The 15,307-nt window shown below is 48.9% G+C and overlaps 1 protein-coding gene across 1 annotated transcript in view; it reads left to right on the top strand.

Moving 5' to 3' along the window:
* LOC125942048 (uncharacterized) overlaps window positions 1–15,307 on the top strand; it is a gene marked incomplete at its 3' end in the record, with an annotated part of 95,158 nt that overhangs the window by 12,041 nt on the left and 67,810 nt on the right. Inside the window, exons 2-4 of the mRNA XM_049659964.1 lie at window positions 5,660–5,850; window positions 7,181–7,276; window positions 7,353–7,485. Coding sequence (XP_049515921.1) covers window positions 5,660–5,850; window positions 7,181–7,276; window positions 7,353–7,485 — 420 coding nt within the window. The remainder of the gene's footprint in view (window positions 1–5,659; window positions 5,851–7,180; window positions 7,277–7,352; window positions 7,486–15,307) is intronic.

The following is a 15,307-nucleotide window of genomic DNA, read 5'->3' as shown; positions in this document are numbered from 1 at the left end:
CTAAACAAAATGGCGGTGCTTCCAAGACAAGTGAGCACGCATGATCATCACAATGCATCGCCAAATGCGTGCTAGGGCGACCTTTGAGACTATACAAGTGTTCCCTTAGTCTCGGGTTAACGCATCTCGAAGTCTGCAATACATAGTTATGCAATTTTTTCTACACATGTATATTTAATCACCTTTGTTAGTGTATGCTTTTCGTTCAGTTGCAATGTTTATTATAGGTTGTTAGATATTTAGATATAGTATATATTACTATGTTCCCTTTTTTGCCCCTTCTGCTTGGTCTTCGGACTGCAGTATGTAATAAATAAAAAATAAAAATAATAATATTGTTACGATGGGGTGCGTTTATTTAATGATGAATCGATGAAAAAGGGCAAAGGGTTGCCGCGCCGACACCGAGCCGCTCCAAAGACAAGCGCACTTTGTTCTTCTCTTCGTCCTTCCGTAGCTTGCGTAAAACATTCTCCTTCACAGACGAAGCCCGCTGGGCGAGTAACTGTTACGTCCACTGAGTCACGTGGATGACAGCGTTTCAGGCGAGCGACGTGAGCAAGCTGCGTCTTCTTAGACCGGTAGCCATTGGACACGAGGCGAGCAATCAAGTAGGTTACATCACTGAGGCAATCGGTGATGTCGAAAGGCCCGGTGTAACGAGCCAGAAACTTCTGGCACAGGCCGCGCTTACGAAGTGGTGTCCAAAGCCATACAATGTCCCCTTTGTCGTATGACACATTCTTATGTCGTGCATCGTAGCGGATCTTGGAGTGGTCCTGGGATGCCAACGTACGGAGCTGAGCTATGCGGCGTGCTTCCTCAGCGCGCGGGAGAGAGTCTGGGCAAGAGAAGAGTCCGCATGCGGAGAAAAGGTAGAATGGTGTCAAGGAAGTTGCGGGGTGGTCTAACATAAAGAAGATAGAAAGGGCTGTAGCCTGTAGTTTCATGCTTTGCGGTGTTGTAGGCGTATGTAAAAGGCAAGATGTCATACCAATTTTTGTGCCTGGAATCCACGTACATCGAAAGCATGTTGGTCAAAGTTCTGTTAGTGCGCTCGACGAGACCATTTTCTGCGATGATACGGGGTCGCGTGGCGAAAGTGGCAGCACAGAGACGCAACAGCTCTTCGACTACGTCGGCCACGAACTGGCGACCGCGATCGCTCACAATAACACGAGGGGGTCCATGACGCAGTAAACGGAGGACAGAGGAAGCTCGAAACATCAAGAGCCGTGGCCGTAGGCATCGCTGCGGTTTCCGCATAACGCGTCAGGTGGTCGACGCAGACTATAATCCAGCGGTTGTCATTGGATGAGCGCGGGAATGAGCCGAGAAGATCAACTCCAACCATTTCGAAAGGAGATGATGGTGGCGCCACTGGGTGAAGGAGTCCGACCGGCGCAGCAGTATTCGGGCGCTTGAATTGCTGGCACTTGTTACAACTGGCCACATACTTTTCTGTATCGCGTCGCATACCAATCCAATAGAATCGACCCTGAATGCGGTGGTATGTTCTAGTGAAACCAGGTGTCCAGCGGTGGAGTCGTCGTGCATAGCACGGAGTACGTGGTTTCTCAAATTCTTAGGGACCACTAAGAGGAGGCGGGCACCCTCAGCCGCGTAGTTCTTCTTGTAGAGCAGGTCATCTTGGATGACAAAGCCATTGTTACCTGTTGGCTGAGCAGCTGAGGCAAAGAGGCCATCCAGGCTGCGGTCGTTACGCTGCTCTTCCCGGAAGGTGGCCAGATCGGGAAAAAGAACGTCGTCGATGGCGACCAGAAACTCATCGAAATTGTCGGCGTCACATTCACTTGTCGGTAGAGGGAGACTCGAAAGACAGTCGGCGTCCGCATGATGCCGGCCACTCTTGAAACGGACTGCAAAGTCAAATTCTTGCAAACGTAGCGCCCATCGAGCAAGGCGGCCAGACGGGTCGCGGAGACCAACCAACCAACATAGTGAATGGTGATCAGTAACGATCGTAAAGCGGCCCCGTAGAGATATGGCCGGAACTTCTGGACTGCAAAGACGACAGCGCGGCACTCTAGCTCAGTGACGGTGTATTTCTGTTCGGCCTTGCTCAACGAACGGCTGGCGTAGGCAATGGCATGCTCGGCGTCACCAAAACGCTGGACGAGGACGGCGCCGAGGCCGATTCCACTCGCGTCGGTGTGCAATTCTGTTGAGGCAGAGGGGTCAAATGGCGAAGGATTGGTCCGAAGAGAGCAGGAACTTCAGTTGACGAAACGAGGAATCGCAATCTGCTGTCCAGGTGAAAGGGTTACCCTTGCGCAGCAATGAAGTGAGAGGGTAGGCAGTATCGGCAAAGTTGGGCACAAAACGTCGGAAGTACGAGCAAAGACCCAAGAAGCTCCTCAGCTCGCGTTGTGACTGCGGTTGTTTAAAGCCGGTAACTGCAGCGACCTTCTGTGGGTCTGGTCGCACCCCCTGCTTGTCCACTAGATGTCCAAGTACTAGCGCCTCTCGTTGGCCAAAGTGACATTTCTTTGAGTTGAGGGTAAGGGCAGCTTGTTCAAGGCACGTCAGAACAACGTCCAGTCGATGGTTGTGCTCTGCAAAGGTGCGGCCAAAAATGACGACGTCGTCAAGATAACATAAACAAATCTCCCATTTCTGGCCGCGCAGTACCGTGTCCATAAACCGTTCAAATGTTGCAGGCGCGTTGCACAAACCAAACGGCATGACGTTGAACTCAAACAAGCCGTCTGGGGTCACAAAAGTGGTTTTCTCTTCTGCCAGTAGCCCGATCTGAGGTCTACAGATGAAAAGTAGGATGCGGAATGAAGACAGTCGATAACGTCATCGATCCGGGGAAGTGGATACACATCCTTTTTCGTCACAGAATTGAGACGCCGGTAGTCGACACAAAACCTCCAGGACCCATCTTTCTTTTTCACGAGGATGACCGGCGCAGCCCTAGGGCTAGAGGAATCTTGTATGACGCCCTTGGCTAGCATGTCGTCGACCTGTTGAGCGATGATCTTGCGCTCTGGCGCGGACACGCGGTAAGGTTTCTGCCTTATGGGATGCGCGGGCCCCGTGTCGATCCTGTGGCGAGCCCGCGTAGTTGGAACGTGAACTTTGTTAGCGTTCTGCGCGAAATCAAACAATGACGCATGCTTTTGAAGGACGCTGACCAGGGCTTGACGCTTCTCTGAGGACAATGACTTGTTGATCATTTTTAGAAACGGCAACGAGTCTTCAGCACCGTGCTCTTGGGATTCATGGGACGTGTCATCAGTTAAAGCGCCTATGCTGAGGCTGGTATCCACTTCAAAAGAGGCAAGTCGGATACCGCTGGGTAGCACAACAGACTGGGAGGCTAAATTTGACACCCATAGTGTAGTTGTTCCGCAGGCCACAGAGAGGACGCATCGAGGTACGAGCACACTTTTCTTCACAACCATCGAAGGCACAGGCTCAACAATTGCATCAAATGTATCGGCGTCGACACCGCAAGCAGCAACTCGTACTCTGGATAAGGAACGTGCCGGTAAGACAGTATCTTCAATGACGGCGAGAGTGCGTGAACATGTAGCAGGTTGGTCAGCAAGAGGAGAGAGGAAAAGCTCGCCGGTACCGCAGTCAACAGTGGCACCGCACTGTTGTAGGAAGTCGAGGCCAAGAATTACGTCGTGAGTGGATTTAGCAAGCACTGCGAATTCGGCTTGATACACGTTATCGGAGAAGTAAACGTTCGCGGTGCACACACCAATAGGTCGCAGCAACTCGCCACTCACAGCACGAAATGTATTAGAGGTGTCCCTGCGAAACATCACTTTACGGCCTAGTCGGGTTTTGAAATGTTGGCTGATAACAGAGACACTCGCTCCTGTGTCCACTAAGGCCAAAGTAGTAACATTGTCCACTAAAACACGAATCTTATTATGACACATGGCGACTGGCGGAGGCATAGGGGCATGTAGCTGACGAGGTGGCGGTGACGTGAGACGCCGTCGCGGAGATGGAGACCTGCGCTGGCGTGAAGGTGGCGGTGTCAAGCTCCGCACAGAAGCTGGTGAGTCGCTACGGTAATTCGCCTGGTAGAGCGTCCTGCTATCAGAATCAGAGGACCAACGTGTCTCGTCACCTTGTCGGTTGCCCCGCCGATAAAAAGTACGTGGTCGTTCATAGGACGGTGGTGACGTGCGACGGCGGTGAGGACAAAATCGGGCGACGTGACCGCGAATGCCGCATTGGAAGCAGATGGGGCGTTCACGGGACGCACTGAAATTGTCAGTAGGAGGATAACTGGCACGGCCGTCCCACTCTTGAGGAACTGCAGGCGGTCTGCGTGAGTAACCGTTGTGAAACTGGTAACTGGGATGCGCGTTCGTAGTATGGTTTGACACTGCTGGACGAGGCGCGAAGTTGTAGGCATCTACGGAGGCGGCGGTAATGGACGTCTAACCAAAGTCGCTGGATTAGAAAGGCTCTCGAACCCGAGCAGTCGAGAGGGAAACCGCCTGGCGTCGGTCAAGCTCTTCGCGCACCACTTGCCGAATCATTGAGGCGAGGTCGGATGGAGCTGGGACCACGTCAACACTGGCGACGTTAGTCACGTTGGCCAGGCGACCGAACTTCGGTGTGATACGCCGAGCTCTGAGCGCTTCAAATGTGCGGCAGTGCAGAATGACGTCCGTTACGGATTCCAGACGGTTTTTCCTATGAGGAACTGGTACACGTCCTCAGCGATCCCTTTCAGCAGATGGCCAACTTTATCCTCTTCTGACAACTGAGGGTCCAGGGCCTTGCACAGCTTAAGCACTTCCTCGATGTACGTAGTGCAAGTTTCGCCGGGGACTTGAGCTCGCTGCATTAGCGTTTGCTCTGCACGCTTCCTTTTAGCTGTCGGATCTCCGAAAGACTTCTTAATTTCGTCTACGAACTTCTCCCAAGTTGTCAAGCTTTCTTCATGGTTTTCAAGCCACACAGACGCTGTTCCCTTGAGGAAGAAGGCGACGTTGTTAAGGGCGGTGGCATTCCAGCCGTTGAACCGACTTGCTCGTTGGTAGAAGCTGAGCCATCCGTCCACGTCTTCTCCGTCTTTTCCAGCGAAGGTGCGTGGCTCGATGTAGGGCTGCCATGGAACGCTGGTAGAAGGTGGCGGATTGTCGCCGTCAGAAGCCATCTCTGGTGGCAGACCGGCAATTCGGCGACTTCGTCGAAGCTCCACGGATTGCGCCTCAGCGGTCGGTTCGTTGTCGTTCTTCGGGGGCGCCGTTGTTTTACCCAGCACCGTCCACCAAAACTGTTACGATGGCGTGCGTTTATTTAAAGATGAATCGATGAAAAAGGGCAAAGGGTTGCCGCGCCGACACCGAGCCGCTCCAAAGACAAGCGCACTTCGTTCTTCTCTTCTGTCCTTTCGTAGCTTTTGCGTAACAATATGTCGAACATCAGGATTGGCTGGAATTTTTTCTTACGAAAAGTTATAGCGTAAAAACGTTTTCGGAGTACGGGCCCTAGTTCTGAATGATTTCAACGCAATACAAAAGAATAGAGTGACTGCTCTGACGCCCATTGGTGCAATATGTGCATGACATGTTTTTGTTTACTGTTCACAAAGTGTTCCCCATGTGCCTCGAGAACATTTATTGATGCCAAGTAAAAGTGTGGGCTACTTTGTTTTCAGCAATTAGCAACCAAAACAAGCAAGAACATAGCGTCATAGTTTATCCCCAAGTTTACGAAGACCGAGAAGAGGCCTTTCAGAAGCTTCTAGTTATTCAAGAGGACCACGTTCTAACCCTAAAGAAGGCTTCAGTGCTAGCCGCAAGCGTCTTGCTCAGAGACCTCAGAGAAGATGGCTTCGCCGAGAATTATGTAAGCGGAAAAGGAATATTCGTACATGCCTGAATTTTTTCTGAATGCGATTTTATTTTCTCGTATAAAGCTGTCTTATTACTAACACCATACAGTCTTGCTGCCTTCCTCAAATGCTTGAGGGAGACATAGCTGATTTCATTTGAAATTTTAAAGCTACGACTGCGGTAATTTGTTAATCCCGTCTTAGGATCAGCTTAAACTCTTCCCACCTCCATCTTTCTGATAAGTGTAAAGTTTGAAACAGAAATATAAAATGACGTAATTCCGAGTGTATATAAAACGTAACGAGTGAACAAGCATATTAACAGGATAACTGGCGCGTGAAATATTTTTTTTCTTTTACCAGCGAATAAAACGTGCACTGTGAACTTTGCTTTTTCTACATTTTCCAGTGAAGTATTTTAGGCCACTGATGCTTAACCCAGGCCTTAAGCTGGGTTAAGCATTGTACCTTAACCCCGGTACAAAATCTGTATATCGTCTTTATGACAAATTTATTGCCTTTAAATATTTCACCAATGTCTCTTTGGAACTGTCCAGAATATTTTCTTCCCCACAAGTGTACTTGACACTAGCGATTGCGTTTTGACATAACATGAACATGTTCTCATAAAAATGTACTTTATACGCTCATAAAATACGTAATTATTTCATTGCGGTGCATTGCCAGGCGTAATATTGAGTAAAGGCATGTTTAAGCAAACAGGTCTGTAGTTTGTTAAAATTATTTTCTGTATTATGTGCTACAGACCACCTTAGTTTGTCCAGAATCCGGTAAAATAGATTTCTAAATCGACGCAAGTGACATTATCGTATATCTTTTTTTGAGTTTCTGGTGGGTAAACGATCGTTTCTTCATTGTTGGTAAGTGCGGCGGCGAGGTTCTTGTAGTCAAAGTACTACAGTCAACGTGAAGGCCGTTAAAGAGAAACAAAAGAATGTACGTTCTTCTAGCAGTTCGAGACGATCGAAACTTGAACGCTAACGCTCTTTCTGAATATTCTGGAAACGGATAACTCGATTGGTAATCAATTATGGTAGAACACAAGAGTTTACTGATGCTACGCCTAAATATTGCAAATGCATTGTATAAGCTAAAATAGTGAATTAGCATTTGTGATCCTCTTGAATTAGCTACGAGAACATAAATACAGGAAAATTTCGGCAGCAAATTTTCGAATGAACGTCATTACTGACTAGTCCTCTGCGCCTGCTTTAGAAAAACACGGAAGCAATACACTGTGCACAGCAATCTTTTATATGATTCAAAACCAAGTCATCCTAAAAATACCGCACAATTTCCCTATTTTCCATGTACCTTTACAAGGTTGACGGCGCCTACCACGAGAGGCACCTCTACCAGGACACATCATTGCAAGCTTCCCTTCTCGTCAAGCCTCAGAGGGAAGGGCACTACCATGTGGTAACGATTGTTCGCAACAATATTTTTTCACTTTTATTCTAGAGGCAATACACTTAGCAAACATCGCTTCTTCTAGATTGGGTTACTGAATTTTACGCATCGAATTCAGCCTCTCATAAACAGCGAGCGATCATCAGTTGGGAGAGGAGCGCACAAGATATCTAAAATACCCGCACAAATGGGAACATATGGTGTGGCTACACCAGAAGGTAAGCTGCAATAATTTTAATTCGCTCTCTTAGTAAATGAAGCAGGAATATTAAATTAACGCTCAAGATTGTTCATACAGCAAAGTGAATATTGGAATGCTCTTTTCTTTCTTTTTTTCTTGCTTTTTTTGAAGCTACCAAGGATAACCGGGCTGAATGGAGGGGGGGGGGGAGGCTGCTTGAATCCCAGCGGCATGAAAAATGTTGAACATTGAGCGCTTAATACCCACAAGAAAACGAAGGTAGAGATGAAACCACGAGCGCTTGCTATCAACTGAACGTTCATTTCAGAAAAGATGTGGATATAGCGAGAACCTGCCCACGTGCCGACGTGCGGAGAAACATTATACAGCAAGAAATAACAGTATCAGAAACAACAAGACGCATGTTCGTCAAAAACGGGGCTCGATCACACATTTACACAAGACAAAAAGCTTTGGCGACCATACCGCTCCAAATCTAAGAAAAAAATTGGTGTGGTTTAGCTTTGGTCAACCCTGGTTGATAGCGAAAGCTTCACTGACCTGGCTAGGCCCATCCTAGAGCTCTGGCCGAGGTGTGGTTTCGCAATGATATACAGACATGTTTGCAATGAATACGGTGTTTATTCATCATTTTTGTGTATGCTTAAGAAGACACTGCGGTGATCAATAAAGTAGTGAGACTTGGTCACAACTCGCAGCCGGGCCCAACTCTACTCGGCAACGGCGGCAATGTCTCCTTTCAGGGCTCCGTAAAGGCCAAAATATAGTCCGACGTAGCGTGAACGCGCCCGCACGTTATGTCACGTAGGCGAGAACAATGGTACCCTATACGGTACTATAATTCGGCCGATGGTTCGACGTACTGGCGCCGCCAACGAAACCGGACGCGCCGCCAATGCGCTCTGATGCGCCCGGCGTCTGATGACACTCGCCCGCGTGCTGATAACGTCGGTCTATAAACGCGCCTTAATGCTCCCTTGTAGTTTGACCTCTAGCTCTCAAGATGAAAACTGTTGAATCGCCGACGGCTGCCAGAGGTAGCGTACGTTTCAAAAAAAGCTACCGCGCATGCACTGCAAGAGAGAGCTCACTGACGCATCCCGACTCGTTTTTCTTTATATTGGTTGCTAAGAGGCAGTTGCAGGCGACAACAAAGCGTACGCACTGCCCCTCTCAGTATCGCTGGTGGTCCCACTGAAGTAATTTCCCACCACCCACATGACTTATTACTCGCTTTGATTATCACTCTGCACTCAACGACTGGTCAGCAGGTGCCCTTCGCCGAGATCTACGTCTTGTTCCTGACATCTGTGCTAACCGCCCCGGTCGCCTGAGATCAACAAATTTTGTTGGCCTGCATGACGTCGCGCATTCACGCACCTGACGGTGACTACATATCACCGCTTCCTGTCGTCTTGCTTAAGCAAAAGGTCACTGTGCCCAACACTGTTTCGGCCATTCAAAACCGCCACACGTACTTTCCTTTTTTGAATTTCATTTGGGCGCCACGAGTTTTACCAGCAGCGATATTCTGGCCACAATTTACAATATTCAGAACTAGGTCATCAAAAGTTTTGCCTTGGATGCTTCATCTAAGGATCAAAACACCGAGTAAGACTCACGTTGTGACTATGACACCTTGAGAAAAATGACTGGATCGGATCTTTCGCCTCAGCAGAGTGAAGACCTCTGCAACGTATCAGAGTTGCGGAGTGAAGTTGTCCATTCCATTCCCACTCCATTCATGAGAGTGAAGGTCCCGTAATTCTACACCTTTAATTCCTCAGAATGGTGAGAGTTGGACCATTCCCGCTCCTGGAGTGGCTGAGCCGGTAGAATGTATTCCTGCAATTCCAGTAAAGAAAACGCTTTTTCTATAATTGATTACTTCTTGCGCTTAAGTGCTTAGCAAAGAAAAAAGTCACAGGCCTGTGCGGCAGACGCAGCACAGTCACATCATAAGTTAGAGGAGCGGCTTCATAGGGGACCATCTCTTTGCGTCGTTTTCACGAGGATGAACTGAACTCTCCGCCCGGCGTCGATGGCCAGCTGCGGGTTGTTCTGCTTTCTGCACAGCAGTCTGCTGAACCCGACGTTGCCTAGTTGCAGCCACGCGCGCAGCCCTACGATTCGCTTCTTCAGCAGCGCTTCGTACCTTGCAAGGAGGCATCGTAACTTCAACAGAAGAGCATCTAGACTACGCGGCATACATGTCACATATCCTGACACCTGCAACGATACCGTGAAACCGCTATACATGTTGCGACACCTGGTGGAATACAACGCAACTGCAATGCACGGTTTGCACGTATCAATGCTACGCGGCACACATCTCTCATCCCGTGACCAGCTGCACGATAAGCTGCAACTGCTATGTGGTGCAATAATGGTATAATAATGTGCAAGCGCAATGACAAGTTTGCATGTACCGACTCTACGTGGCGCGCATCTCACATCATCGCGCACTAGGACACATGCATAGGGCATGTTTCTGCAGCAGCTAGCAAACGCCGGCGTGGCGCATTGGTAGAGTTGCTGACTCCCGCGCAGAGACCGGTTTCGATCCCGCGAGAACTGGGTTCTTCTTTTCAATCCTAGCGATAGCTGCGACGGACGCCCGCCGACATCGCCAACCCGAACACTTATTGGATTAATCCCATAACAGCTTACGCAGTAAAAAAATGCAAGCATAAAAATATGTATAAATTGGATTGCGCAACATTTTGACAGGACACATAGAAGAGAAACTGAACACACACAACAGCGCTCTGTTGTGCGTGTTTCTCTTCTGTGTTTCCCGTGAAAATGTTACGCAATCCAACTCCTAGTATGCATACCAATACGCCCAGTCTTCGACCTTGACAATAATAACAAATACACATTGTGGCCTCCTAACTTTTGTGGTCGTTGTTGCCTTTCATTTCTATAATTACTCGTTCGAGCAAAACCAACGAGATATTTAAGCACCTATGCACGAGTTGAGCGCAATTATTTTTAGAAACAACATGCAAGCAAAATTAAGATAATGCTTTTCAAGGAGATTGCTGCTGTCGCAGTAATTAAGTTGCAAACCGAAGAAACCGTTGGAGTGTTCTGCTTTTTTTCGGTTCACGTTTACCGGCACATTAACAGACACAATTTTCCCGCACACCTCTCCGACCACCTGTTATCGCCCTTTCCGGGCAGAAGTTAGCGTAGCTTGTACTCGTGGCGCAAGGACAGCGGTGCTGATCTGCACCGAGCACTACCAAGTCATCCCCAGCATTTTGCGAAATTTGTTGATTATTGATCGATTATTGATTGCCTATTGATTATATATTGATTGGCTATCGCAAGATATTCGCCACGTATTTGGGCTACGCTAAGCACTACCATGTCATACCCAGCTTTTTCAGGCATTTATTGATTATTGATCGATTATCGATTAGCTATGATGGGCTATCGATTAGCTATCGCAAGGTATTGGCCACGTATTTAGGCTAAGCTTAAACACCTTCGCTAGTTCGCAGAGGTATGTGCCATTGCACTTGGACCCTTTCTGCACTACAGCCAGGATCGACCCCCATTTTCTGTTCGCTCTGCACGGATTAACGGTCGGCTTAAACAGCTCCGCTGTTAAATATGGCGCGCTTTCCAGATCACCGCGGACTCGCTCAGTGTGCAAGCGTTTGTTGTAGGGCCATTTCTGGCCTGCATCCCTTTGTTGTAGGTTTAGAATTAATCGAGGAATTTTCAGATACTTAAATTCTTAACGCATATTCGGAATGCACTAAAAGCAAGGAATCAACTAACCTAACAACTTTGCAAAAAGGTTAATGATTTAACTCTAACTAAATATTCCTGTCTTTAAATGTACCTCGACATGCCAACGAGGCAAGGTATGCAGATAATCAGAAGTGAATAATGTGCAGAATACCCTGTTGCACCTAACTACCGCGGCAGAGGTAGTTACCTAAAGGTAAATGGTGAAACAGCCGCATCGAGTAACATTTGAGAAATTTTGTCAAGTGGGCAAGTCCACTGAAACCTAATTGCAAATGTATAATATACTGGTCTCGTAGTCTTGCTGAAATAAACATTTCGCGGTCCGAGGTCAATGTCCGCATTCCATTCGAACTCCATACCGAAATTTCGGGCTCCCTTTCCATTTCTATTCCATCTGCCAGGCTGGTGCCATCATTCAATTACCAATCCATTCTGGGTGTTTGGAAACTTTGAATGATTCCGGAATCATTACAATTCGGGAATTTGCACTCCGCAACTCTACAGCATGTGGAGCTCTAATAGTGACTTCTTTGACTTTTGTAACTGACGATTAGGCCAAGCGTCCATCGTCACTTACCACATTGACACCGGCATAGTGATCCACCCTATTCATCACTGGCCGTGTCGTGTCTCTACAGGCGAAGGCGGAATTTTATTCCAATCGAGGTAAAAAAGACGCTGTCTAAATATATAACTGAGCCTTCGTTCCATCGTTGGGTATCCCCTGTGGTTCCCGTAAAAAAAAACGAAAGATGGTATTCGGCGTTACTACGTATATTGTCGTAACCTAAACCAAATACCCAAGAAGAACGTCTACCTATTACCTCGTACTGCTGCAGCGAATGATCTGTTCCTATCATATTTGGGAAGGTGTCATGGTCCCAACGTGACCCTTGACTCCCTCTTGAGTGCCAACTACTTTCTTTTTTTTTTTAATCTTCGCTCTGGCATATTGATGTCGCTGACTTGGATCACGAATAGGCTCTGTTTGTCACAATCGCCACACTTTATCAATTCAAGGTAATACCTTTTGGTTTATACAACGCGCCGGCAACATTTCAGGAAATGATGGACTCCATACGTCAAGGCTTCAAATGGTCGACTTGTTTTTGCTGCCTCAGTGATGTGATCGTGTACTCGCCTACGTTCTAAACACACCTAGAGCATCTGTCAGCCAATTTGGCCGTCTTGTTTTAGGCTAGTCTTCAACTAAACTCGATGAGTTCAAGACCGGACAGTAATCTGCCCTCAAGCAGATTACTCTCTTCTTGGTCATCTCTTTGACGCTGTGGGCGTCTGCCCATGCCCACACAAAGTATGTGCCGTGAGCGACATTCCAGTTCCTCCCTCGGCCAAAGACGTCGCGCGTTGTAGAGCTAATGTTTCTATTTCTGCCGCTTTGTGAAATATTTTGCTACATTAGCGAAACCGCTCACTGACTTTCAAAAGAAAAAAAATTCACCGACGATTACGATACTCCCTAATGCCAAATTTGAGCGCAACTCTATACGTGTTTTTATTTCACGATACATTGGCTGGCGCTGACAATCTGCGCAGTGCGGTACGTTGCAAACGGAGCGCAATGTGGCGCGACTGCCTCGCTAATCTGGAGATAGCGAGAAGCAGCATTTTGGTGAGATTCACAGCAGCCGGCGCAGACAGACCTCGCAGACGACACGCGCTACTCTAGCGCCATCTCGTAGCCATCGTCGGCGCACTACGCTTTTCTTCTCATCCTTTCGCCATATCCTCCTTCTCCGCTCACCGCCTCATGGGACCGCTGCACCCTTCGCCTACGCTTTCCTCCTCGCATCTTTCATCCCCCGCTCCGCGTTCGCTTTCATCCTTCGCTGTGCTCGTTCGCTTGCTTACGTCGACGCCGACGCTTGCCACAGGAACGGGCGGCAAAGAGCTGCGAACTAAAACGTCGCTTTTATTGCGATAGCAGTTATATGGACACTCCAGGATTTCTCAGGCATAGGCGTCGCCTTCGCCATGCGGTTCCAAGGGCAAAAATCGGCACCGCGCGTGTCGTACGTTGTATGTGCGAGCAAGAGCGTGCGAGGTTGAGCCCGCGATCGCGACTCAATCTCGCGCACGCAAGGGAGGGTAGTGGAAAGGAATCGCGCCATCTTCCAGTCGCGCGCAACGCTCCGGAGGGAGGGTAGGCAGGGGGGGGGGGGTAGCGTTCTACTCCGGGCGGCCCGAGCGCCCGTCGGGCATAAGGAGCCGGGGAGAGGACTGGGAGAGGGCGTGTTCTACGCCACGCGCGCCCGCTAGGGTCACTATATCTTGAAATCCATCTGCAACGGGGACACAGCCCGCCCTACGCTGTGTTTTCGCGGCTTAGTTCGGGTTGATGCGAGCAGTGGCACGAAGGTTCATTCGCTCGCTGCTGATGCCTTGCTGACTCACTCCAGTGTTTGACAGTGAGTTTCCGCGGTCATCGACATCGAGTGAGATGCGTTCCTGCTTATGCGTGCGTGGCACCATGCTTGTTGATTTAGGGAGTCGGCCTACGTGTACAAGTTTATACGGCCGACAAAACTACTCTCCTTACTTCGTATAGCTGTCCACTAATTTGCTATCGCAATCGTTGCTTCGCTTTTCCAGTGGAACTGCGACTTTTTTCTTGAGATCCTCAACAAAACACCCCTTTCACCGAGTTTGTCACGCACCTCTCAACGCCACCTTTCTGCCTATTTTGATCCAGCCGTCCTTAGCGAGGTGCACAAAGGCGCCAGTGTCTACGGCATTTGAGCTGTATTGGTATAATTACAGCGGGACCTTGACGACGTTATTGCGGAAGCGGTGCCCACGTATAGTTACAGCCCTCCGTTGCCAGGCTGACATCGATGGCGGATAGGACCACCTGCGCCGCGCGCCGGATGAATGTGGGTGCTCCGGTGTTGAGAATTGACAGGCCTAGTTGGTTCACGACATCCCACAGTCCTTGGCCACGTGGGCAGCAACGGCGGCTTCCCCGGGCGGTGTGGTGGGCATTCACATTCCCGCAGAGGAGGAAGTCTTTCCCGAGGCGTTGGGCCAATGACAGGAGGCTGGCTGGGTTCCATGTAGGCTCCAACGTGCTAGTTAACCAGACGGATCCTTCAAGTTCGTCAGCCAGCAAAGGGAGTGATATTCGCTGACAACACAGAAGGAACGGCCATAGCTTTATAACTGCCCATACCACCGCAAGACATTCCTTTTCTTTGGTTTAGTAATTAGACTCGGCCCGTAAAAGCGTCCTGCTTGCGTATGCAATCACTCTCTCGGCTGAGTCATGCCATTGGGCGAGCACAGCGCCTAGACCTACGTTGCTAGCGTCCGTATGTATCTTGGTAGGAGCGTCCTCCTGAAAGTGAGCCAGTACAGGAGGCGTTTGCAGGCGCTGTCAGAGATCATTAAACGCTGCTTGTTGTTCTTCGCCCCATACGAAGGCAACGGCTTCTCTTGTGAGGTGCGTTGACAGCGAAGCTACATGCGAAAAATCGGCAATAAATCTTCGGTAATACGTGCAGAGACTTAGGAAACGCCTCACTGCCTTCTTATCCGTTGGCACTGGAAACATTGCGATGGCCGTGGTCTTCTCGGGCTCAGCGTGGATACCTTGATAGCTCACAACGTGACCTAAGAACTGGAGTTTCTCGAAACCAAAGTGACATTCTTCTGCTTTCAGTGTTAGGCCAGAGGATCGTATCGTTTGTAAAACCACCAGCAGCCGTCGGACGTGTTCCTCAAACGTTTCCGAAAAAACTGTGCCATCGTAAAGGTATACTAGACAAGCCTGACAAAACCGTATCGATGAGTCGCTGAAAGTTACAGGAACTGAGCATAAACCGAAAGGCAGGAACTTGAATATGAAAAGCCCGTCAGGCGTTACGAAAGCAGTCTTTTCTCTGTCTGTCTCGTCGACCTCGATTCGTCAATAACCACGTTTTAGGTCCATCTACGAGAAGTAGCGGGCATGCCTCAGTCTGCCGAGAGAATCGTTGATGCGCGGTAATGGATCTACGTCTTTCTTTGTCACCTGGATATTAGGCTTGTGGTAGTCGACACAAAAACGTAGACTG

This window comes from Dermacentor silvarum, unplaced genomic scaffold, assembly GCF_013339745.2.
Source record: "Dermacentor silvarum isolate Dsil-2018 unplaced genomic scaffold, BIME_Dsil_1.4 Seq955, whole genome shotgun sequence".
Taxonomy (NCBI): domain Eukaryota; kingdom Metazoa; phylum Arthropoda; class Arachnida; order Ixodida; family Ixodidae; genus Dermacentor; species Dermacentor silvarum.
This window is presented reverse-complemented; position numbering and strand designations above follow the sequence as displayed.